Source organism: Crinia signifera, chromosome 1, assembly GCF_055691185.1.
Source record: "Crinia signifera chromosome 1, ASM5569118v1, whole genome shotgun sequence".
Classification (NCBI taxonomy): Eukaryota; Metazoa; Chordata; class Amphibia; order Anura; family Myobatrachidae; genus Crinia; species Crinia signifera.
Window position 1 is genome coordinate 375,994,843 of NC_139217.1, and position 26,680 is coordinate 376,021,522.

General features: G+C 40.1%; 1 protein-coding gene across 8 annotated transcripts in view; it reads left to right on the forward strand.

Moving 5' to 3' along the window:
- Nucleotides 1-24,846, forward strand: part of ATXN2 (ataxin 2) — a 78,538-nt gene extending 53,692 nt beyond the window's left edge. For 2 of the 8 annotated variants that reach the window (XM_083151413.1, XM_083151408.1), the window contains 16 exons: nt 74-283; nt 3,145-3,324; nt 3,456-3,653; nt 7,005-7,109; nt 7,539-7,609; nt 7,723-8,036; nt 11,564-11,627; nt 12,412-12,564; nt 13,693-13,759; nt 14,786-14,970; nt 15,762-15,894; nt 19,211-19,264; nt 22,366-22,511; nt 23,554-23,778; nt 23,921-24,083; nt 24,192-24,846. In XM_083151413.1, the coding sequence (XP_083007539.1) occupies nt 74-283; nt 3,145-3,324; nt 3,456-3,653; nt 7,005-7,109; nt 7,539-7,609; nt 7,723-8,036; nt 11,564-11,627; nt 12,412-12,564; nt 13,693-13,759; nt 14,786-14,970; nt 15,762-15,894; nt 19,211-19,264; nt 22,366-22,511; nt 23,554-23,778; nt 23,921-24,083; nt 24,192-24,220 (2,297 nt within the window). In that variant the 3' untranslated portion in view covers nt 24,221-24,846. The remainder of the gene's footprint in view (nt 1-73; nt 284-3,144; nt 3,325-3,455; nt 3,654-7,004; nt 7,110-7,538; nt 7,610-7,722; nt 8,037-11,563; nt 11,628-12,411; nt 12,565-13,692; nt 13,760-14,785; nt 14,971-15,761; nt 15,895-19,210; nt 19,265-22,365; nt 22,512-23,553; nt 23,779-23,920; nt 24,084-24,191) is intronic. The other 6 variants (XM_083151409.1, XM_083151410.1, XM_083151412.1 and 3 more) reach the window with 6 other exon arrangements.
- Nucleotides 24,847-26,680: the final 1,834 nt, after the last annotated feature.

Consider the following 26,680-nt stretch of genomic DNA (forward strand, 5'->3'; position numbering starts at 1 on the left):
TATTTTATTTTTTCTCTCCGCCTTTTCATCCCATATTTTTATTTTTTATACTTCATCTCATTTGTTCTGTCAGGTGTTCCCTGGCCATCGCCTTGTCCATCTCCTTCTTCCCGCCCACCTTCTCGCTACCAGTCAGGTCCCAACTCTCTTCCACCTCGGGCAGCCACCCCTACAAGGCCGCCCTCCAGGCCCCCTTCGCGGCCATCAAGGCCCCCGTCTCACCCCTCTGCTCATGGTTCTCCAGCTCCTGTCTCTACTATGCCTAAACGCATGTCTTCAGAAGGTACAACACCTCTGTTTTTTGTTTGTATTGTAAAACCCCTTCACATTCTGTGCTTCAGGAACAGCTTAGTCCTTAATCACCTCTACAGCTTCAATGTTTGGCAACCCTGATCAGGCTTCCTAATCTATATAATTGGCTTAAGACTGTTTTAGTTGGACTGCAGTTATGTTCTGCACTGGTTTGTAGTGTATTCCTCGCAGCATGATCATCTTGTTACTGTGATGCTTGCATTCATCTCAGGGCCATAGAGGAATCTGTATAGGGTGTTATTTTTTTTTAAGTCCTTTTTTTTTTTATGGAGGTGATCCAAATTTTAGTCTAGAACCGTTTTTTTTCCCCACCTCTTCTTCTTGACCCCTTCAAATTATTTGTACATCAAATAATCTTGTGATCAATTCCCTTGATTTATTAATGATAAACCGTTTTTACTTGCTTGAAGTAGAATGGAATAGAAATAGTTTCACCCAATTTTATTCCTCCTATTAATGTTGCTGACTCACTACGGTTAATGAAATGGATTTTAGAAAAGATTAAGTACACAGTACCTGTCCTTGTTCGGTTCCATCTTTAACCAAATTACATGCACGCAGTCATTTCATAGTCCCACGAGATTTTTCATTTTTTGTTTGGGCATCGAGGTATTCTTGGTTTTTTGTCCATTTGTATGTATTTTAGTTGGAGACTAAATGTTTTCTTTTTATTAATACCATCCCTCCTCAATGTACTTTAATTTGCTGCAAACTACGTTATAAGTTTGCTTCTCTGTATCTGTGGCATGCTTAAATGTGGCTTGTGCAATTTGAAGGGATTTTCTATTTTAAATTTAAATGTTCTCCCTTTTTCTAGTGTGTTTAGCAGTGTCCTGGCATTTATCTGTAGCTTATGACCCATATCTAGCACTGATTTCCTGTTAGACATAAATTCCAGTTGCATATGTGATCTGCAGAGGTCCCAAGTATAACACAAACCAGACCCTGCAAAATACAATAAAAGGGGAGTGTCCAAGTTGACAGCCTGTCACACACCACCAAGTGCTAATATTGGGACTGCAGCGGGTTAAGTTAAACTTTTTGTTCATAGTTGAAAGGGCCTTCTAAAGCCCTGTACACACGGGGGTCACTGAGCAACTGTGTTTTCAGTGTGAGCGATATTGAGCCAAAATCACTCGGCGACCAAATTACACTGTGTGCACCTTTTTATACTGTGTTTTGGTAGTCTGTTTTATGTATTTATATATTCATTGACGCTTTCTAGAAAGCATTTCACTTTAATAGTGTTTCTCTACATAATTGTATTACTTTATCATTTTGAAAAGATTGAAAGACTACAGTATACGTCCTGCTACCCATTTGTCCTAGAGTTTTTATCTGTCTGTCTTTCATTTGCAAACAATATCACTAGCAAATGTGATTTAAGGAGACTGAAGGCAGGAATGAGGTGATTGCATAGCTTTGTTTTATGGAAGTGGATTTTTGTGGGGTCTCCCTCTCTTTATAGTCAACTAGATCACTTCTGATCTTGCATTAATCTATCTTCTGATGTATGTAAGATTATTTAATTGTTTGTATTAGTATTTATATGTATATTTTGCCCTACATTTTCTTGGGCGGATTTTATATCTTGTGCAAGACTCCTACTTTATTGTACTATGTATTTACTCGCTTGAGCCAGATAATAGGTAAAATTTACGGCATGGGAAAGTTTCTCTAAAGTGTTAGGTATCTTTCTGATCTTTTAGTTCTGTTGGAATCATTGGGGTGTTTAAACTACGGTTTACAGTATTTAGGCACCCAGCACATTAGCTAAATTCCATAAATAAGCTGGCTTGTAAACAGACTCCCTTGCTAGAACCAACTAGAGATGTTATGATAAAGTTTAAGAAGGTCTGAGATGAGTAGGAATGTTCTCTCAAAGGTAGGACACTGGAGTTAGCCCTAAAATGGGAACACACTGGACGATATTCGTAACGACTTGGGACAATCCCTCATCACCACAACCCCGCCATCGCTGATCACGTCTGGCATTGTCAAGTGTGTTTGCACTTGCCCATGCTGGCACCCCATTATGTCCCCGTCGCTGCCGTTCTTGCTGGGTACACACATTTTGTGTGTACCCAGCTTTGGACTCTTTGCACAATAATCTACACCAGTGGTTCCCAAACCTTTTTGAATCTCAGTGCCCTGAAGCTTCAAACTGGGAATTTTGTTGAATTATTATTATTATTTTTTTTTAAATATGCCATACAATAATACGAAGGTTAACTGTATGAGGACAAGATTCGCTTCTGTTTGTCCATATATAATATTTGCAGCTACAATTGCTGGTTTGGTCTACTAGATTAACTGACTATAAAACATTTTTAATTGGTACTAGACCACCAACTCTATCCACCTCTGCAATTGACCCAAGGGTGCCACAGCGCACAGTCTGGTAACCACTGATCTACACTGATATATAGAGGCATTCTTCTGTAAAGTTCTGTAATCACTGGTTCTTTAACCATTTTGTGTATTTGTTATAAGATTTTTCTATAAAGCATGTTTTACGCTTTGTTTACCTTTGCTTATATGTAGGATACTAGTGGACATGTATGTATTTAACCGTATCAAAATTTACTAACTTTGTTATTTTCTGTGGATTGCATGGTTATGTTGCAAAATGTGTTATTACTTTGTGCCTGTTAACAGATTTAGTAATGCATTTTGGTTTGTCACATGCATTTTCTGTAATTGCATATTAAAAGTTGTATTCTGCATTTCACGGCAACCTATTTCTGGCACTTGTCAAAATTCATAACAAACTATTGCCATCCATTTTTTAGCTTGCTATAGTCGTTAATTTAGCATTTCTTCTAATTTTAGGACCTCCAAGGATGTCACCTAAAGCACAAAGGCATCCCCGTGCTCATAGAGTTTCTAATGGTAGGAGCACGATAGGTGGAGGTCTAGAGTTTGTTTCTCGCAATGAACCTGGGGAAGTGTCTGCTCCACCAACTCGAAACAACTCTTCAGGTGGCACTTGGTCATCCGTTGTAAGCGGGGGTAAGTTGGATACACTTGTGGTGTCAGTTTTTACCTTGTTATAGGTCTATATATGTATGCCTTGCACATTCACAGAGCTGTTTTATGGCTTTGTACCTTTTTTTTAATTTTATTTCCCCCCTTCTCTCTAGTACAAAGACTTTCCCCCAAGACCCACCGGCCCCGCTCTCCAAGACAGAGTGGCATGGGAAGTGGAGCCCCAGGACAAGTTGTAAGCTCTCCTCAGTCTGGGTCTATTGCACCTGAATCTGTTAACATGCCTGTACCCACTGGATCTCCAACACCTGCAACCACAGCTTCCAATAGAGCAGTTACCCCCTCGTGTGAAGGTATGTTGTCCTCCAGTTTGTTTTTTTTGGGGGGAAAAACAGATTCTGCGCAAGATGGACTGAAGAGCTAAATTTCACAATTACCATTTCTTAATGAGCCACTAAAAGGTTGTGGCCCTAAGGTCACTTAGAAGTGCTGGCTACTGATCAAATAATGCAAGACCATATAATCAATAATAGAAAAAATGTAAACCCTCTTACAATATAATAAAAAGTAGTAAAAAAAACTGAGCGCCGTTGCAGCCCCTTTCTGCGAGGATGTATACCTCGATCTGGACAATCTGATGCATGCATACGTACGTGCAGTTTAAGTCAACCTGGCAATCCCCACAGCACTATAAAAAATATTACATAAAAACCTCCACCCTTACTTTAAAGAGATTTTCCGATTTTTTTTTTTTTTTTTTTTTTTTTTTTTTTTTTTTTTTTGCTGACCTATGCATTTCATAACTTTTATATATGAATCAAATTTGTGTTATTGCCCTCATTTTCCAAATGCAGGTGCTTCTTAACCTACTGGCATATCCTAACACAAAATTATAACCTTATTTCCAAAATATAATAGTTCCCAAAGTAAAAAATGACATCCGAATTGAACAACCATCGCTCTTTATGGTCTTCATGAAGAGGTATGCGTTGGTTGTAGGGTGTTATACTAGAGCCAGTCTTGGTGAGACCTGTCGGAGCCATTCCTTTGAAGCTTTCTGGTCTTCTCTCCTCGACTCCTTTTCAGAAGTGCTCAACCAGGTACTCCTAGAGCCTTGATAGCTAACATTGACACTCCAGATTGTTTAACTGCACATCCCTGTATGCTCTGCTTCAGTTTTGCTTTTTTGGCCATGGTAAATCTGATGCAGAGCATGCTGGGATGTGTAGTTCAAGGTTAGCCATCAAGTTCCTAGAGGCTCTCTCCCTTCATCGGACATGTCTGCTTAAACACGTTGGGGCAGCTGTATTAAGCCTTCAAAAGATAAATGTGTGGGTTATAAACTCCCAGCTAGTCTGCTCCTTACTGCCATTTTTCAAACCTCCTATAACCTGACAGTTGGGGCTGATTGGACATTTATCACTATTAAGCCTTAAAAAGAGAAACTCGAGGGTGCTAAATACATGTGTCCCCATGCCTGGTGGTCTTTTCATGGTCTGGTACCGGTTTCATCCTCCATGGATATTCTCTTTGCATCTGCCACCACATCCAACTATGGATGGTACAGACTTATGCTGCTCTTCTGTTTTAGGGTTAGGCCCTAGATATTCCTTCCAGCTAGAACGTGAGGGAACTGAATCCTGACATTGCTATTTTGACAAGAATTCCAGTACCAGTCATGGTTTTGAGGATATAGTGCCAGCTGTGTGAAGAATTCTCTAGTATGTACCAATTATACACTGCATGATCCAGACCCTTAGTGGAGTTTCTTTGTATAGTGGGCTCTTCCATAGAACGGTTTTGTTTGTAAGACCACCAGTGTTCTGGTCCCAGATGTTGCAACTCTAAGGGATAGCACAGATCTGAGAAGAATTCCAAATTAATAATTGGTATCCTCCCAAAGACCTATCTTTGCTCTGGCTTAACTTTAATAAAGTATTTGATAGGTTTTTGGAGCCAATGACGTAGGGGACATTTTGGCATAAAGTAGGCTAAGACTGGATTCTCCATTTTGGTTGGGCACATCCACATTGCATCTGCATACCTGAGTAATATGGGAAAAGGGGAGTTTGGCTTGCACTGACTTGTATTGTTCTGATATTTTTGTACCAGCTTGTATTTTAATAAGGATATAAATACCTTCTACATTTGTGCTGGTGGTGCTCCCCGGAGTTATGGGTAACCATAAATTTTGTGGGAAGAAAAACAGTTATCTTTTTGTTCCCACAAAATTTACCTGAGTAATATGGCAGTTGATGCACTCATCTTGGTTATGATCTTCACCTTTTGCAATCTTAGCATGCCGTGGCTTTGGTCTTTTTCCTTTCAGTATTTTTGTTCTTGATTATTACCCGAGGCCCAATGTTTTGTCTCCCCTTCCCCATGGGTTTATCTAAGAAGTTGAAGTGGATTATCTTCTGCTCCTTGTGCATGGCAGTAGAATGAGGAAAAAAAAAACTTTTACAGTTTTGTCCTGCTATCCAGGTTTTGTCACATATAAACGCACACCTTTGTGTGAAATGGTTACAAGAATAAAAATCCTGGAAAAGTGACCTGGAATTTTTACTCTGGTCACATGTACCCCTTTTTCACTGGTCTAAGAACCTGAGTTTTTGCTGGGTCAATGGAAACGGCTAGAAGTGTAAAAAAAAAAAAAAAATCCTGGGTCTAGTGACCTGGGTTTTTTATTTCCCCAGCACAGGAGCAGAGTTTTTAACAGGCTTCTTCTGGGTAACCTCTCTGAGTCGTGATTTTTGACCCTGGGCAGAGGCAGCTGGCCACCCACCTGTACCCACACGCTGCCCTGCTTTCCTGGATTTTAGCTTTTAGTGGAAATGGTGCCCATCTGGGAAGAACCCAGTGCAGTGGAAATTGGACCAGCAAGTGGAGACCTGCCAAAATCCTTGGTCAAAAATTCAGTGTATGACCCAGGTTTTTGGTGATAAAGCAGGGTTTTTAGCTGTTCTTTCCTTCAAAAGAATTTGCCTTTGACTAAAGCAGTAATGGCTAACCTTGACACTGCAGCTGTTTGTTGAACTATACATCCCAGCATGCCCTGCATCAGTTTTAGCTTGGCCAAAGGTTAAGGTTAGCCATCACTGGACTAAAGCAATCAGTCTTCTGTCCACATATGCACATGTCTTTGTATTCAAAATTGTTGGAATCCTGCAAAGATGTTAACCACAGCTTCTGACCCAAAGGATGTTAGAAAGTGGGCTATGTATTATTATTTAATGCTTTTACTCTAAGCACATGACTACACTGAAAGCCCCCCCTTTACACTTTTATTCCCCCTCTTAAAGGGATTAATTTAAGTTATTTTTGGAGAACCCCACACCTCCTTCCAAAAAAAACTATCTAGTTATTTTCTAACCAGGTCACAAAAGACAGAAAAAGAAACAAACAGCGGGGTTTAGAGTAGTAGTTTTTTTTTTTTTTTTTTTATTAAGTGTTCAGGTTAGAAAAATTCAGTTTTCTGTTGCGGCTATACTGTAATAAGCATACCATACGGAAAGGCAATGTTAGTGCATCATGGTTTCTCATGTGCTATCAATGTATAAAACTTGTACTTAGAAAGGTTTTTATATTTTGGCTCTCACAAATGTAGGGTTGAGTAAAAGGACAAGTAAATTGTGCATCATCCCTGAACTTTGTAAGCTGAAGGTCTAAAACCATTTGACTATATAACATGTATTCTTCTTTAGCTAAGGACTCAAGATTACAAGATCAGAGGCAAAATTCTCCAGCTGGAAGCAGAGAGTCTATCAAACAAAGCGATTCTTCTAGTTTTAGCAAACCCGACAATAAAGGTAATGTATGCAAATGCTACTTTAATGTCCGTATTTAATGTGAAGAAATCACAATAAAAATTCCTTACCATGCACAACAAATTAGATGGGAATTTCTTTCAAAGTTTAGTAATTTTGGGGAACTGCTCTCTAATTGATTATGGCATACAAATCAAAATGTAAAAGTCAATTTAAGAATAGGTATTTTTGGAATAAAGTTTAGTAATTTGTGGAACGGTTCTCAAATTAATTTTTAACTTTTGATTTGTATCCCATAATCCATTTGAGAGCAGTTCCCCCAAATTACTAAACTTTATTATAAAAAATTCATTTTCTTGTGTCCAAAGTGGGGATGTTTCTCAACTTTTTAGATCATTCTGTGCAATTAATGAACACCTTAAATTGTTAATGGTCTGAAACATTTTCTGACTGACTTATTCATTCTTTAAGTAGTGTCTCCTATGGCTTCAGAGCAAAGAAAGCAACTTGATGATTTAAAGAAGTTTAAAAATGACTTCAGGGTATGTACAAGGTGTATCTATTAAAAACTGAGCAGTGATGCAGAATGCAACAACTTTTAGTCGTGTCATTATGCTAATATTACTATAAATCTAATTACTGGTATCTTGTATAGTTACAGTCTAGTTCTAGTCCTGAATCCATGGATCAACTTCTTGCCAAAAACCGTGATAACCTAGAGAAGCCCAGAGAGCTTTTGAAGGAAAAGTCTGATTCAAACTCCAAGGAGTCTACCAGTGAAAGTGGCAGTAATGCACCTACAAGCAATAGTAGCAGCAAACCAAGCAGCCCCAGCATCTCCCCAGTAATTAGCAGTAGTGGTCCAGAGGCGAAGAGAGGTCCCGAGGTTACATCACAAGGTGTACAAACCTCAGGACCTGGCAAGCAGGATAGAGATGACAAGGAAGACAAAAAGGAAAATGCTACGGAGTAAGTGAATTGCTCCTTTTTTTTTTTTTTAACATTAAGCCAAGCTGTAATTCTTAAGTCCAGTATTCGGTCATTAGGTCGACATATGGTTGACACAAGCAAAATGTTGACATGACTATGGTCAACAAAGCAAAAGGTTGATGTGGTTTTTGGAAAACACTTTTGGGGCTTTACTATACTTTACCATCTACATGGAGTGCTACACTAATTGGGAATACACTTGGGTGTCAACATGGATACCAAAAAAGTGTGGAGAAACTTGTGGTTGACCAGGAGTCTGTCGACCTTGCACGTGTCGACCCTTTTTTACCATAACTGTTATGTCCATTTGATTTAATTGCATAAAAAGGGAATAAGTAGCATCTAAAATTTGATGCCATTTAGAAAAGGTGTTTTTGATTTTAGGGAGATTATCAAACTTTTTTAAAGGTTGTAAAAACTTAATAAATAGGAATATTGGAATAGGGGAACATACAGAGGACAAGTATAGGTGTTGTCCATAGCAACCAAAGTTGGCCATTTTTATATAATACACAAGATAATTAATGGCTAGAGTTCCTTTGGCAATATCTGTGTATCCTCTTTGGAGCCTCTCCTAGTTTTGTGATTGTCTGTACAAGGGGTGTCCGCTAAGTTTCCAGATTTGTAGTGAACTATAATCCCTGACTATAAAGTTCTTTGGAATGTCAAGGCACAGAACCGTTTTTCATACAAGTAGCACTGCACAATGAAGAAATCTGCATGTTCACTTCCTTCACAAAATGCTTATGGACCTCCGCTGAGGGCACTGGAGAGGGATGGTCATCTTAGACTAAGGGGGGTATTCAATGTCAGGGGCACGGCTGTCGAGCTAGCGCGACAGCCGTGCCCCTGTCCCGTTCTCGGTCAGCTCGCCTGGAGCTCGGCAGTTGGTATTCAATGTCCCGGCCGCCGAGCGGCGAGAAGGGGGCGTGGCCGCGAGTTGATGACGAAAATAGACGAGCTCCGGCCCAGGAGCTCTCCTATTTCCGGCTTTTCTCGGCAGAACGAGCCCGACAGCTTGTGCTGTCGGGCTCGTTCTGCGCAAAACCCCTGTTCGATGCTGTCGGGGAAGACAGCATTGAATAGGGCCCCGCAGCCATCTCCCCCGTCGGGAGATGGCTGCGGGAGCTCGAATGACATTGAATACCCCTCTTAATGAGTAGTCTGCATCAAGAGGACAGTTTTGACTGACTGCAAGCTGCTTTTGGAGACGCAGCATGTCCCTAGACCAGGCATTCCCAACCACGGTCCTCAAGGCACACTAACAGTGCAGGTTTTAGTGATATCCAGGCTTGAGCACAGATGACTTAATCAGAATCACTAAGGTACTAAATAAAGCATCTGTGCTGAAGCCTGGATATCACTAAAGGTGCCCATACACGTTACAATTATTGCATACAATATTGTATACAATATCACATCTCATCGCATCTCGGTTTCGCGATGAGATCTAGTACAAAAAGTATGTGCAGCACATACTTTTTGTACTAGATCTCATCTCATCGCAAAACCGAGATGCGATATTGTATCCAATAATTGTAATGTGTATGGGAACCTTAAAACCTGCACTGTTGGTGTGCCTTGAGGACCGTGGTTGGGAATGCTTGCCCTAGAAACTGCTTAGGTGGTATGCAGGATTTCAATGCTGGAGGTGCTGTGACTGACTTATGTCTTTCTTTACCAATGGAAACCTAGCAGTAGTTTGGGGCCTGGTTAAGTTGGATGCCAGGGTGTCTGCAGCCCAGTTAGAGAAGGAGATGGGCAGGATCCATTCATTTGATACGACATCAAAAGCTTGGCCTAAGCAAGGATTCTGAATGATGGTGGCCCCATCTAGTCTTAGAGCAGGATGTGTCTTGGATGACTTTGCGCCACAACGTCATGGCTAGGCTTGCTGGAGTTTGCTCAAACTGTTTGAGAGATCATCTTTTTGTTGCAATAATACAAAATGTATGGGATTCGTCAGACGCTGCAATGGAGACACTCATCCACCTTGTAGAAGACAGACCTGCTTCGGACCGGTCCAGTTGCTTAACAAAGTGGTTTGAGCCCGTGCAAAATTGCAGAGACTCCTGGTGAATACTTTCTTGTAGTATTAGTCACATTAGGGACTAGCCTGGGTTTGTGTTTAGTTATACCATTGTGATCATATCTATATTTGCTACATTTTTTATATAGATATTTTTATAGCAGGCACAATGTCTGTTTGCCATTCTCTGCATTCCCCTATGTTACACACCACTGCATCAGCTTTGTGTGTATGGTGTCGCACTTTACTCATTGCTAATAGGGAGGCCAATCCCAGACCATTTGTTTTTAAATAATGGGATTGAAATTCTCTTAATCTGGTAAAATCTGTTCTTTTTGGGGCACACTGTGGGGCAAGTGTCCAGTATTTAAGCTGAAGAACACGTTCTCTCCTTCTGCGCGCCTTAAGGCCCCCTAGAAAGCTTCAGTTGTCCAAATGGATGGCTTCTTTCTATCCCATGCCAGATGAGTATAGGGCCAGGTGGGAGATTCCGCCACCCATGGTTGCTCATGCTGCATGCCTTGCTACTGAGCAGAGAATACAAACTTTGCTTAAAATTGCTTATTTTGAGTCCCTTTAACGCAGCCAACACTTGAGTATGCTTATGTAGTTAAGGCAGCTAATGGGCTGAGGACTTAAAGGTGGGCCTCACTTTATGTATGAACTATAAGGACATGATACCCTTGGTAGCACTTATTAGGTCGGGAAGCTCCTAGGGGAAGCTGCTGTAGATGCTGAAATCTTTTCCTCTAAGGTGTGTGCTTTGGGAGGTAGTAGAGCACTTTTGGCTACACACCTGACATGTTGTTGCAAACTTAAAAACAAAACAAACGGATCACCCAGTGTGCTCCAACCAAGCTTTTAATGGAGTCACCCTGGTGTCCACCTCAGCTTTAGCAGCATTGTCCTTAGTGATGGCGGACAATCCCCGCTGCCATTCCTGACTGGGGAAATGGTGGCAGGGCCCTATTCAATACGGTCTTCCTCTCAGCAGAACTTGTGAAGTCAGGCACGTTTTGCTGGGAATTGACGAGCTCCCGTTCGCTTCTCGCGGCCATGCCCCATTCTCGACGCTCAGCAGACGGGACATTGAATCCCACCTGCAAAATCTCAGTCAAGCAGACCGAGAATGGGACAGGGTCACAGCTGTGGGGCCAGCACGACAGTTGTGACCCTACATTGAAAACCCCCCCTAGTGTCTCCAGCGGGCTATGTTGAGCTCCATAGAAAGTTTGGGAAAGTAGTGAATGTGCTTCTGTTTTCAATGCTGCTTTTATGCGGATCTGTACCTTGACATTACACACAGATTTTGTCTAACTATGCACTGCACATCCAGAAGCCTTTTGCACACACCTCATATCTATAGATTCAATGTCCTGGTTGCATTTTTTATTTAATGGTTATCTGATCTGTTTGTTAATGGCTGGTAACTTTTTTTAGAAAAACGATTTACTAACTTATTTTTTTCTTTCTCTAGACAAGTACGGAAGTCCACCCTAAATCCAAATGCTAAGGAGTTCAACCCACGATCATACGCTCAAGTAAGTGACTATTTTTTAAATTTTATAAAAAAAAAAAAATTCTGTTCTTTCCTATTCCCTATTTCCACTTCAGTGTTATGCAGACACAAATGAATATTTGTTAAGGTCAGCAATCACAGCACATTACACGAAATATGATGTACTAGGTCCACACGCTGCTGCAGGTCTATGTACATTGTCCGCATTTGCTGGAGTAGGTGAAACTATATACAACGCACATGAGCTGGCGAATCATCATATTGTAGATGCTTGTTAGTAGCAAACAAGGCTTACAAAACATGGTATTTATAAATATTTACACTATTCCGCATTATAAAAATATGAATTGCTTTATTTAAAGCACAATTGTTTGGAAAAGTCAAACTACTAAAGGTTGAGTATGCTTTATCCATAGTTTCCATAATGTCATTTTTTATTTGATAAAAGCCTTACTGAGACATCTGTAACTGGCACTGCTGAGGATATGATATGTAACTGGCACTAAATATGTGCAAGAAACCGATTGCTTAGCATTCAATTTCAGTACCGGAGATAGTACACACACTTTGTTTCATGTTTTAAAACCTTGTTTTGTCCACAAATAAAATGTGTTTCTTATGTTTGATGTGTTTAAACATAAATGCAAGATACCTCATTGAAATATAAAAATGGTCCCGAGCTTGGATAAGGGATACGCAACCTATACTAGTTTTTGTTTGTTTTATTTCTGTATAGCTGGATATCTTGTTCATGGGGTGTGGTTTTTTTTTTTTTTTTTTTTTAATATATATCTATTTTCTTTCAGCCCAAGCCTTCTACAACACCAACCTCACCTCGACCACAAGCTCAGCCGAGTCCTTCAATGGTGGGACATCAGCAGCCGACCCCTGTATATACTCAGCCAGTTTGTTTTGCACCAAATATGATGTACCCAGTTCCTGTCAGCCCTGGTGTCCAGGTAATAAATCAAACAAAATGCATACAGACTAGCTCACTTTAGCTTTTATGCCATTTACGCAAATCCCTTCAGAGGGTAGTGTCAGTCGCAAGCAAAATAATCGGGGTTGCCTTACCAAGCATACAACATATATTTGGGACGCGGCTTCTCTCTAAGACAAATAGTATCTTGAGGGATCCTTCTCACCCGAGTGGTGATTTGTTTTCCCTACTCCCCTCAAGTAAGCGATATCGTTCAGTTTTATGTAAAACCCAACGATAGAGAGTTTTTTCCAGGCGGCTATCCGCACTTTAAATATTTAATGTCAACTGTGAACCACGCACAATCTGGTATTTTAGGGTTACCTTTTTCATTGTTATAGTTCTGTCTGTATTGGTTACATTTTATTTTCGTTTAATGTTCATCACATGTGGTGCATTTTATGATAAATAAAGATATTATTATTACAAATTAAATTATAGAGTTATAGAGAAATCCTGTGTTTGTGCTGCCGGGGAACAGATTACATTGTCTAGGTACACAGTCAAGGGGTCAACACCAAAAGTCTGACATGCAATAGGTAGACATTGACATGATGATGGTGGACACATGAAAAGGTCCACTTACGGTTTTCACCATTGAAAGCATTTTTAGACTTCTGTTTTACCATCCAGGTGTACTAAACTTGGGAAAAGTGCCTGAAACATGGCGAGCAAAGCACATTAAATAACAAAAAATGTGACCCTTAAGTTTCAACCTTTTTTTGTTTTAACCTTATGTTGCCCTATTGACTATGGACCGATATACTGTAGACCTATTTATCCACACCCATGCTGCCATAATCCGATTCATTGGATAATTCTTGTTCTGACCTTTCTCAGGCAAATGTATTGGACTCTTAGGTGGTTCATCAACAAAAATACAATGTAATATTCGATTGGATACTATTGTACCAATGAAGGTGTTTTTAGCAATTAAATTCATATGTCTCCATATTTCTGTAGATCTGTTTCCAGGTTAGATACATTCTGTACGATGACTTATACAACAAATGTGAATTTTTTTTATTTTTTTTGTCTAGATCTTGTATGACGCACATAATGGTGTGATTTTGTAGAAAGTCTCTAATGTTCCCTTTTTCTGTTTCAGCCATTGTATTCTATTCCAATGACGACAATGTCAGTCAATCAGGCCAAGACATACAGAGCAGGTAAAGGTGAGACTGGTACACGTGATGTACTATTTTCAATTATTATGGTTGTGCTTTATATGTGATGTGGTGGTCACTATAAAGCTATTTATGTAGTACATTTGTTGCTGCAGCATGTAGTTCTAGCACATGAAGCAGTTTTCGATTTTGTGTAAGAACATACTGTGCTGTAAAATGTCGTCATTTTTTATTTGATCCCTTATTCTTGCCAGGTTTGTTTCTTTAATTCCTTGTCGGGACCTCTCTAAAACTTTTAGATTATGCTCCACTTGTCTCATACAAGTGAAATGCACTCTTCAATTTGGACTTCCTTTTGATTGTGCCTAGCACATAAGAATGATTAGCTTATACTAGTGTGCGTCAGGATTACTTTTGATTATTAATAATAATATTATGTATATGGTGCCACAAGGGTTCCGCAGTGCCTAACCGAAAATAACGAATTACAGTCCAAGGCAATTTAGGACAATTACATGGTAAATAAAGAGTTTCATCAGGGGCAGGACATAAGCAATTATTCGGGTGACAGATCTATATATCTCGATTGATAGATATATTTCATTCAATGTATAAGAAAAGCACATGAGAAGAGCAGGCCTACTTCGTCTCCTGGCTATGGCTTTGCTCTAATGGTGGTTTACCTATGTCTTACCGAAGCGGTTATGTTAAGAGAATTGTTGGATGCAAATAATAGGCAGGAAATTACGGAGTGAGAGCAAAATGGCTAAATGGTGGACTTTACACACAAACCTACCTATTTCCATTCTCAAAAATGCAGTCCTACAATAAACATATTATACATTTTAATTAAATAGTCTGAATGCTTCCAGGCTGATCTCGGACGGTCACTTCATTGCATGCCCAAATTAATGCACTCTCTCCTATATGATTGAATCTGTACACAATCTCTCCCCCCCCCCCCCCCCATTTTTTGTTTTATTTTTATAAAATGTTTTTGCTGTATTGTACATGTTGAAGAAAGTAAGATGACCTTTTTTATTACATTTGTGTGCTTATTGTTCTGTCTTACAGTACCAAATATGCCCCAGCAGCGGCAGGACCAGCATCACCAGAACACTATGATGCACCCAGTGTCCGCAGCAGGACCTCCAATAGTAGCTACTTCACCTGCCTATTCTGCACAGTATGTGACTTACAACCCTCAGCAGTTCTCTAGCCAGCCTCTCATGCAGCATGTTCAACACTATCAGTCGCAGGTAACCTACCCTCATCTTTAATTGCTTGATCTTGGAACTGAACTGTTTTAATGTATTTTTTTCCTTCTAGCTCGCTCGGTAGTTTGCTGTGAATTCTTTGTGTTAGTTATATCTGTTTTTTAACCAGAAATTTCCTTTAGCGGTGTTAAACAGATTTAATTATTAAGGGGCATAGTCAGTTGCAGCTAAGTCACCACTACCCCATTCAGGGCCAGATGGATCAAACTTCATAAAGTGATCAAATGGAGTGTGATAGCCAGCCAAACTGCTCCAAACTGCCATGTTAAAGTCTGGGTTTGAAAAATGGCAGGTAGGAGCTGGTTGTTTATCACACCCCATTTTCTCACTGTTGGAAGTTTGATACATCTGTCCCTTAGTTTGCGGCCGGAACCTTGTACTCTTAACTAAAATGTACATTCTGCATTTCTCATATGGAAATGGCTTTTCCACATCATATTCAATTAAACAATGTGGCTAATTGAATATGCTCTTAAGTAATCCATGCACAACAGGTTATGCTTTTTTGCAATGGGTTGAGTACAAAATGCTTGCCGTCTGTATCCTGACAAATACTGCTAAGTATTTTTCCCATATCTGCCCTCTACTGCAGCCTAACCATCTCCCATTGCCTAACCCCCATATTTAACTTTGGCATGTCAGGATTCTGGCCATCGGGATCCTGACTGGGATGTGGACAACCTGAGGAAGTAATACCTTTTCTCCATGCTTTGTCCAGCAGCTTTTGGCTCTAGCTTCTATTTATGAATTGCATTTTTTGTTTTGTGTTCCAGCATCCACATGTATATAGTCCTGTAATACAAGGAAACTCCAGGATGATGGCTCCACCAACACATGCACAGGCTGGTTTAGTGTCTTCATCAGCTGCACAGTATGGAAATCCTGAGCAAACACATGCGATGTATGGTAAGAAACAGTAACACTTAGTAGTAGCAGATTTTATTAGGAAGTGTTCAAGATATGTATGTTCTACATTCACAAACTTTGAATAGAACACCATTTTGAAAGTGATTCCAAATAGTCCATAAAAGTTAGTTTTGTAGTGTGCTGCATAAAGAGATTGAGTATCTTGTGGGCTGAAGTAATATTTCAGTAGCATTGACGATCTAGAACCCTAATAAAGCCTGTTCAATCCCAAGCAAATCCATTTATAAACTTCTGCCACAAAGGTGCATGTTTTAGCAAAACATTTGGCAGCAGAAAATGTAACAAGGCCTGAAAACCTGCTAATGTTATCCAAAGGATAATCTCAGTATAAATGTACGTATCCTTGTCCTGCCTTTATATAGTGTAGTATCCACAACTGTACTGCAGGTGTCTCTTATGTTATAGGAGCTCTTCTTGTTCCACAAGAAGAACTTGTAATAGTGAGGTTTGTTACTCTACATAAAAGGACGTGTCTTATGTTTTGAGTGGTGTATCCTATTACTATCGCTAGCAAGGGATTTGCATACGGCTACCATTTTCTAAAAATTTTCTCTAGCACGTATATATATATCTAATACTTGCCATACATCAGAATGACCAGCTTCTGATCCACATCTTGCCACTATTTCCTTTTAAACCCCCTGGCCGCTTCAGACATATGATTAGATCTTATGAGTGTAATTTCACATAAGATCTATCGTAAGATCTGCAACTCCCAACATACTGGTCGTTGGCAGCAACTTCAGATCATGTGTGCAGTACATAAGATCATAAGATACACCTCATGACCCACGCATCGAATCATTATTGTACAAAAAAAAACACAATGCATTGTACGAGCACTCGAAATTGTGCATTCAGGCCTGAAATTGTTGTAATGTATGGCCGGCTTTCTTCTACATCTTCCGCTTGCAACCTTTACTAGCTCACTGCATGGCTTGCTGCTGTATATTGCTGGATGCAGACTTATTTGTCTGTACTTGTTCTTATCACTATGGGCAAAGACACATATAACCGTCTGTTATGCCAGTTAGAAGCGGTTGGGGTTTCACCATATATCTAATAACGTTAGTCCCGGCATTATACTTACTATATACTTATATTATACACTAGTAAGATTTATCTTCAGATCTGGCTGGTTGGAACAAAAACATGCTTATGGATGAGTGACAGTTTGTCAGTTCTCCAGCATTCCCAAGCAAATGGTCAACTGTCATGTGCTCTCATCCATAACCATGTTTTTGTTCCAACCAGACAGATCTGCAGATAAATCTGCGTGTGTATGGCCACCTTAAGCCCATATTATTTGTTCTATGTAGCTGTGACTTTAGTCTTGTGTCTAACGTATGCTAAATATTTGTATTAATAATCATGCCTGCCTATAACTAGTAGGGTCAGCAGGCTTCTCTTTTTTTTTTTTTTTTTTTTTTTTCTTCAATTTGTTTTCATGTTAGTCTTTGTCTACATACCCAGTTATAAAAGAGCTTTACACATTCATGGGAATTCCCTCTTGCATGATCAGCTGCTGCATGACTGAACAGAGAATCCTTGTCTCTGGCTTCCTCTACATTTAGAGGTTTTTCATTCCCCATTCATGAGCACCCCAGGCGTTCACATCTTATAAATGTAGAATATGGACAATCTCTGCCTTGTCATTTCATCCCCAGCTCATGTTGCGCTAGGACATTTCCTGGATAATTTCTCTTGTACACTTGGCATATAGGAGAATATTTTAGTTGCATGTTTGCAGGTCTGTGCTGCTTTCCACAATCTTACCTACAAATTTAAGACTTGTTTTCCTTTCTATTTTGGAGGAGGTGGAGATTAACTAGCTGTGGTAGTGGAGGAGACTGGCCCATCGTGTGTCGTCCCCCCCCCCCCCCTTTTTGTACTTTGTTCACCTGCAACCAAAAAAAAAATGCACCAGCATGGGATGCAAAATGCAGTTTTCCCTGCCCACTTAAACACTAGCTGGCATTTCAATACTTAAGTCTATATGTAACTCTTTATTGATTGGTTGTGCAGGTTAACTGTTTCTTTCCAAAAGCTGTGCTTTGCGATGTCTCACTCGGTAAGCTCTGTAGGCCTATTTAATCCTATGGGCTATTTTACACCATCCTATTTTGGTTTTGTTTGGCCGGACAGCAAAAAGCTGTGCCGGGGGTTTATTGTATACAGAGAGGTGTAGTATAATTGCCACAAGTAGCAGCCGGATATATCTACTGAAAAGGCCAGCTGCCAGGCATATCCCTGCCCCAAAACTGAACATCACATTGAAACACCACCCCCAGAATTATTTATATTCTTTATACTGAAAGGCGCTGCCATCCGGCAAAAAAATGGACACCTTTTGTACAGCTTTTTGCCATCAGGTTAAAAGCGGATTGAGTGAAATATCCCTATAGCCTTGCTCAGGCTACCCTTTTTACATTACTGGATATGTTTCTAATGCTTAGTCAGGCACTGATCTGCTGGCCAGGTTTGTTTAAGACAAAAATTAAATATATGTACTGAAATCCCCCCTCCCCTGGGGCTAATAATCCCCAAAAATTATATAATCCTAAAAAATAATGAACTTTAATTGTTCTCCTCCCATCCTGGGGGAACACTGCTCATGTCAAGTGTCTACTTATGGATCACTTGAAACCATAGTGCATTCTCTATGCGGCATAACCTGCTGTTATATTTCACACCGTTCAGGATCTCCTTGGCACCCAATATGCATCCGCTTTGTTTTTAGTAATTTCCCAAGCAGCGTTATGTAATCGACTACATTGAAATAGTACCACTATTAATCCAATGGATAAACCTGAAATTAATATATAGAGGTGTTCAAATAATTACTTTATCGATACTTTTTTTTTTTTTTTTTTTTTCTCATTTGCTTTGTTTGTGTAGACTATCCCCAGACACCGTGAAGTCAGATTTGTATTCAGCATGTTGAATCCCTTTGGAACCATAGACATCACTGTGCTTTGAGGCACAGTGCCTCACACCTGTCTAGTACCACATCTTGTCACACTTTCTGATATGATTAGGCTGCTTTGTCAGGAGTAGTATTTCAGTCTACGAGAGGGCTCCCATGGTGTAGGTGATGGAACCTTCTCTCAGAGCAGTTTGGCTACATATCTGTAAACTGAACATCCCAAGGAACACTGGAGTTGAGAATATCTGCATGCTGGCATAGGTCCAGATTCATTGCACAGGCAAAATCTCATGCTCATTATCCATCGTGTCAGCCTTATTTTGCTTTCACAAAAGGCTAATTTACCTTTTTCTATTTTCCCAAATTCAGCATTTCCTAAAATCCCCAACAACAAGGAGACTGCCCCTTCTTTCTACTTTGCCAGTGAGTTGTTGCTGTTTTTTTGTTTTTCTTTCCCTTACTTGACTGACTGTGCTTGTTAATGTGTTACAAAGCTTTCTTATCTGTTAAAATTGGAACGGTACAGGTTTTTTTTTTTTTTTTATTTATAAACCATAATCATTTAGTAATTGATGCTAAAAATGAAGCGGCGCCATAACTTTACATATTCATTCAGGATTTGCTAAAGCTAGTGTTGCTGCATTGTAAAGTAGTCTGACTCCTGTGTTGAACCTACTTCAGCGCTTTTTTGTGTCTATTCCAACATTATGATCAGTAATTAAATCTGTGCAGTTACCCCCAGAGATTACACCATGTGATTGTTTCAGTAGACTTTGAAATGTTAGAAAATTGCACCAGTTGGCTTATTTATCCCCTATAGCAAATATAGATAATCCGCTTTCTTTCAAGGATGTTGGGTATAGGTGACGATCAGCCAGTTTTGTGGGCCTCCCTATCCCTTGGCTCTAAAAGTATTTTAGAGTTTTAATGACCTGATGAGCATTAAATGACAGGCCATCAAGACTTTCCTACTTATCTATGTCAGGAACCAGCCATTCTGATTTTTTTTTTTCTTTAGGTAAATTTCTCCCTTTGAATTCCTATGGGGCTTGGGATGTGTCATTTTTGTCCTTCTAGTTTCCAGACATTGCAAAGGCTGATTTTATTTGGTTTTGTAGGCTGCTTCTGCTTGTTAATCTCACAAACTCAATAGGTTTCACCTGGAATTGGATTTATGAATGATCATAGTCTCAATCCCTTATTGATCATGCATAGTCCAAGTATTCAGCTATACTTATGGAAGTGAGTGTTTGCCTGTGGACCCCCAAATCCATTTTAAATTGAGGCACAATATAAATAAAAACTTTTACTGTATGATCAGCCCTGAAGAGCAGTATAGCATTTTTATGACCTCCTGTTGTATGGGTGGCATTTTGTATTGCTTATACCAAGGGATCTCAAACTCTGTCCTCGAGGCCCCACACAGTTCACTGTTTCCAGGTCATCCAGCAGGTGCATTCATTGCTCATTAACACATTTTGAAAGATCCACAGGTGGAGCTGATTATTTCATTAGTGATTCTGTGAGGGGACCTGAAAAGCATGCACTGTGTGGGGTCCTGAGGACAACATTTGAGAACCTGTGCTATAGGCCATACATTTGGGTTGGTCTTGAACCCTTACATGTGTAATATAATTGTTTGGAACAGTGGACCGCTACAACACACAGCAAGCATTCATTATGCCTTAGTCTCTGGAGGTAGCAGATGGGAAGCCATAAATAGTCACAATGCAAAGTGTCTGGAGGGTTAGACACATGCGTTTTTAAGCTGTGTACAAACGAAGCAATATGATCGCTGGCAATCATATTGCTCAGTGTCCTGTTTTCATCAGCGACCAGAGATGAAAATGTCACTGCCGGGAGAAGCAGCAGGGGAAGTCGCTGGTCAGAGGAGCATGCTCCTCTGATCAGTGACCATTAGGGGGCTGAAAACGGGAGCGCGCACTCAGCGATTTATCGCCACTGCATACTCCAGCCGCTGGCAATATGGTCGCTCATGGATTACTTGCCCGCTGAAAGACTCTAAAATGAACCTCTGCATTTGCTGCTCCAGCTGATAAATCTTAACCTACAGCCTTTCCTTACTGGTTTGATAGGTATATGATGTTCTTTGGTACCAGGGATCTACAGTAGTACAGTGTTTGGTAGGCCTAATGTTCTAAACTGAGAAACCTTTTTAGATGTAAGAAAGAGAAGGCATCGTAATTGACAGAATAATTCTGTGTTTAATTCCGATTCAGTGATTTTGATCAGAGCAGCAGCGAGCGCTTTCAGTGTTATTGACCTTGAATGCATGTTTAAATCTGAAAAGCACAATCTAAAAGGGGATGCCGTGTAAGTCTGCATCTGTATGTCTAATCCATTGAAGGGCTTTGCTTCGCCTCTTATTGAAGCCTATACAAGATGTTGTGAAGCTTCAGGTCCCACACATTACTTTAAGCTTTCCACTTTCTGGCAAAATTTGCTCTATTTCTAAAGACTAAAAACCTTATGCAAAGAGCACAACAGAAGGGTTCTCATGCACCTATATGCCATATGGTGCGAAACACCTGGCACGTCTCAGGCGCCCTAGCTGTAGCATATTGCATAATACTTTTTAAGTCGGTGAAAACTTTCACACCGTTTACTAGTCTCCTGGGCATGTGACTTGAACTTCACAGGAATTTGCCCACATACAAAGTTTCAGATTAGGAAAATGGAAGTAAGCCTGAGGAAACATCAGCTATTAGCATCAGAGCCCTTGCTGCACAGCCTTAGACATGCAACATTGTACATCTGTGTGCAATCACTTACTGCGGTCTGCATACAAAAAGCAGTGTTTGTTGCTTCCAGTAGTAGTATTTGTGGGTATAGGAGACACATTTTAAGCAAAGAGTCTCTGCGCGGCGGTCTCTCAGTGGTGCAGAGAGTAGCTGTTTGTCGCTATTTGAGCAGCAGTGTATGGCCATGGGTGTAGGGCAAGGTGTTTGCTTCATTCGTTTGTTGTAACTGGCACCATTTATTTGGATGCAGTATGAAAATGACATGCTGCTCTACACACAGTGTGACTAAACTATAAAGTGAGCGGTCTCCTTAATATTGTGCAGCTTGAAGAGTGCAGGAGTCCTGCTGCTTATTTATGTATAATAATATTGTTTAAAGGAACATTTGTTGCATTCACTTCGGTGAATGCAGAAGCTCCATCTGCACAGCAGGTAGTGTCATGCTATAAGTTCACAAGCAGGCAATCCATAAGCCTTGGAACGTTCTAACCTTCGGGAATGGTCAGGGTTTTTTGTTTTCTTTCATTCAAAGCTTCACTGTAAGAAGTATACTTTATAGCTAATAACATTTCCGTTGATCAGTTGTATGTCCAATATGCAGCAATGCTTGTTTGCCGTTTAGACTTTCATATATTTAAATGCCCTTTGTTCCAATTATAGTTAATTATTATCTCATGAATCCTCCAGATTTACCTTTGTGTGTGTTTTTTTATTTTTTGCAATTTTCTTTTCAATAACTTTTTTTTCTTCTGAATTTTTTAGTTTCCACTAGCTCCCTAGCACAGCAGTATGCTCACCCTAATGCTGCACTACATCAACACCCCCCTCATCCTCAGCCTTCAGCGACACCTACTGGGCAACAGCAGTCTCAGCATGGAGGTAATCATCCAGCACCAAGCCCAGTTCAGGTGAGAAATATTCAGTGTTCTGTAACTATTTTGCGGCTGTACCAGGAGGCATCCATCTATTTTACAGACTTAGTTTGACCATGGTTGCTCATTGCAAATACATGTAGCTGTGCTTTTGGGAGTACCGCGCCTTTCTGCGCTTTACTGTTTTAGAGCTGCAGGCATTATGATGAGCTGGGTTACGTTAGGATCAGATTCCCTGGTTTCTATCAGTAGACTTGGGCATGGCACACGCAGCCTATTACTAATAGTTGAACATACATTCATTCTATTCATAACCTATGTTTCCTTTTAAATACATTTGAGATTTTTGTCAGCCTCATGCTCCCTACTGTATCATAGAAAGTGTTGCATGTGCTCAGCCCACAAGGAATATATATATTTTCAATGTTTAAATAGTCTTTATTACTATAGAAAGTTGAAAGTACATTGCAAAACTTTAGTGCCAATATGTAGAGTGTATGTGACATTATGATATGCACGATAATTAATGTTACTGTGCATATGATTGTGTACATACTATATAGTTAATGACTAATTCTACTGTGTCGTTAAGGAGGGTGCTAGATGACTGCCCAACAAGCAAGATCCCGACATCGGAATCCAGACTGCCGGTGCTCCCGACAGGGGGATCCTGATAGGGGCTTATTCTACCTTCTGGGGGTCCACGACCCACATGGAAGGAGAATAGAACCTGTGGCGAGTGCAGTCTGTATTTCAATGTCTGTATACTGACTGTCTGGATCCCGGTTGTCAGGAAGTCATACCAGACCCATCAATGATCTCAGACATGCATGTACAGAGGACAGCATTATTTACGTCATCAGCTGGCATCAGCATTTGCTCGATATACACATTGTTTAAAATATTTAAAGCTGGGTACACATTACAGATTTTTTTTTTCCCCCCAAGTAGAAAGTCCGCACACAAGTCTTGACATTTTTTAAGAACAAGGTCATATCACACCTCAAGTTTAAGATTGCTTAGTTATATTTTCTGACTGTTGATGGATGATCTAATCTCCTTAACTATATTTTCATAGCACCATCAGCACCAGGCAGCCCAAGCCTTGCACCTGGCTAACCAACAGCAACAGTCTGCCCTTTACCATACTGGACTGGCTCCTACACCTCCCTCCATGACACCTGGCTCAAATGCACAGTCCCCTCAGAACAGCTTTCCTACTCAGCAGGCTGTATTCACAATTCATCCATCGCATGTCCAGCCTGCCTACACCAACCAACCTCACATGGCTCATATGCAGCAGGTAATTAAATATATTTGTGGTTTTTACCATATGTGAATTGTGTTGTACTGATTCTGTTGAAAACAATGCAGTGATCCCTTGTATTATTAATGCTCACTTATGAAAGATACTCGCCTCACTATTTTCTTTACTTTTTCATAAGGCTCATGTACAGTCTGGGATGGTTCCTTCTCACCCAACCCATCCCATGATGCTGATGACTGCACAGCCACCAGGAGGTCCTCAAAATGCACTTGCACAGAGTGCTCTACAGCCCATTCCGGTCTCTACAACTGCACACTTTCCCTATATGACGCATCCTCCAGGTAACTGTTAAACTATAGAAGACATTCTTTACTTTTGTTTTGTTCATTTATTTTAGTACATTTGGTCTTTGTTCACTAAAACATTGTTCATGTCTTTTTGTCATCTAGTGCAAGCACATCACCAACAACAGCTGTGAATCTGGGGCTTCTGAGAAAAGGCTGGAACCCTTTTGTAGGCCAAAAATCATCCCTGCGTCTGCTTCCCTACAATGGAAGTCCTGACATCTAGAATTTCTCATTTTTTGTTTAAAAAAAAAAAATTTAAATCTTGATTTCTGCTAACCTTCAATAGGAATGCTAACTGATCATCTTGCAGTGGGAAAGATTCGGACTGAGTAGAGGCATGTAGGAAATTGCAGGCTCTTGAGTACACTGCATTAATCCTCCAAGCCCAACCTTTGCTTGCTGGTAACTGGAAGTTATTTATTTTTAAAGGCCCTTCTAAGTTATGAACTCATCAGCTAGCGAAGGAAATAACACGAGTGATTCTTGCTGCTATCTTCACCTTACAACAACAACAAAAAAATCAAGACTCTAAAATCCCTTTTTATGTCTAAACTTGAAACCGATTCAGTAAGGATTCTTCTCATCAAACTGGTGACTTATTATTTATGAATCAGGTTTGATGTGCCCGCTGTCTTGCAACAGCGGTGTAACTTTTAAGTTAAGGAAAAACTTTTACTTTGTAGATAATATAAAATAAAAACTAAAAAAAAAATAAAAAATAAAAAAGTTTTAAAAACGGACAAATGCTTTTTTTGGCGTTTTCTTTATCTGAACGTTTTGTGTTTTAATGGAAAGTCCACATGTTATGCCGCAGAGGTGTGTATTTTTAATATAATTTACCAGTTACTGTCTTTGTCCCTCTTGTTCAGTGTGGCTTGTTGGTTATGATTTCACCTCTTAGCAATGCATAATAAATTGTTTTTAATTGACTTTAAGACAATGCCAGGTTTATGAAAAGCTGTAAGATTCATTTAAAATCTCCCACACACTAGAATTCTTTGCCAAAACCGCCTTAAGCATGGCCCCCTAAAAGAGACTTTATTTACCTTAAGAATATTGGCCTCATTAGTCTGTTCCTATATTAGAAGACAACACTAGAATGGGCCTGTTGCCAAATTGAACATGTCAGTGTGCCATGTCTTTCTAGAGCGAATTAAATTATTTCTATACTCAAGGGAGCAAGTAACTTAGATGACAATTCCGTGGAAACCACATAACCAAAAACACTTTTTTGATCCATTGTCCTTTAACAGATCAATAACATTCGGTTGACATTCTGATGACCCAATAGACAAATGATTTTTCGGGCTCCTCACACCACTGGCTAAGAGATCTGAGGAGTCTTCAGACAGGCTTTCTGCCATCCTCTACCTCCATCTACTGCCATCCCTAAGGCCTGCACAGCTGGTATAAGGTTTAACATTTGCATGAGGATATAGCATTGATGGCTAACCTTGACACTCCAGCTGTTGTTGAACTACACATCCCAGCATGCCCTACATCATTTTTAGCATGGCCAAATAGCAAAACTGTAGCAAAGCAGGCTGGGATGTGTAGTTCAACAGCTGGAGTGTCAAGGTTAGCAATCACTGGTATATTAGGACATGTAGGACAGGGACTCCGAAAAAAGGTAACCTCAGCATTTGAACTTATTGTTTAACAAATTGGACCTGATTGACTCGAGATTTATCCTATGTGAAGGAGGCTCAATCTCTTCGTTATACCCAATGGCACAGGATTGTAGATTGTGTCCTACACATCAGGCACATCAGATTTTGTCAGATAAATTGAGATTTGACCCAATTCAGGTCAAGTGTGAGAGCCCTCAACAAGGGCCCTTAAGAGTTTAAGTGATTGCATTTGTGGTCAAGGCAGACTCCATTCTGTTTTGTGCCTCTTCCACACACATGGTCAGCAGACCACACGTGAATTGCAGTAACTTGCTGTGGTCCTGTACATTTTTTTATTTGACGTGGTCCCAGAACAAAATGGCTGGATACCCCTGCTCTACATACCAGAGAACACACTTCAGAGAAGCATTTGTATAGAGTATGCCTGCCGTGTTTCCTGTAATATTTTGTTCCACCTAGTGCCTTATCCTGCTTCTTTCCTATTGCATGGGAGTTCTTGCTCAATTTTTGATGTACACCACTGTAGTAGCATTTATCTGTTGGGTTTTGGTTCCTCCTTCATGGCATTTAACGTATGTCTCTGTTCTAGTATAATGGGGAGCGTTTTAATAGAAGGTATTCTGGATGAACACTAGTCCTTCAAACCTGAAGCTGGCCTCCGTTATCAAACTTATCACTATTTTGGGACTGGACGTCTTGTTGGATTTAACTCTGTCACTAGTCTGATGAATTGGTTAGTCAAGTGTCTTTATCAATAACACCCCTTTTGAAAAGAACCTTACAAATAGCACTGCCCCAACAGCCAAGGACATCTGTCTAAAGACCTTTATGAAAAATAGAACAGACCTATGTCCGAAAGACCATATTGAGTTTATTTTACCAGCTTCTGGCAAGTACAACTTCTATAGGCAAATGTATTGAACTAATAGCACACAAATACAACAGACAACCAGTGATAAT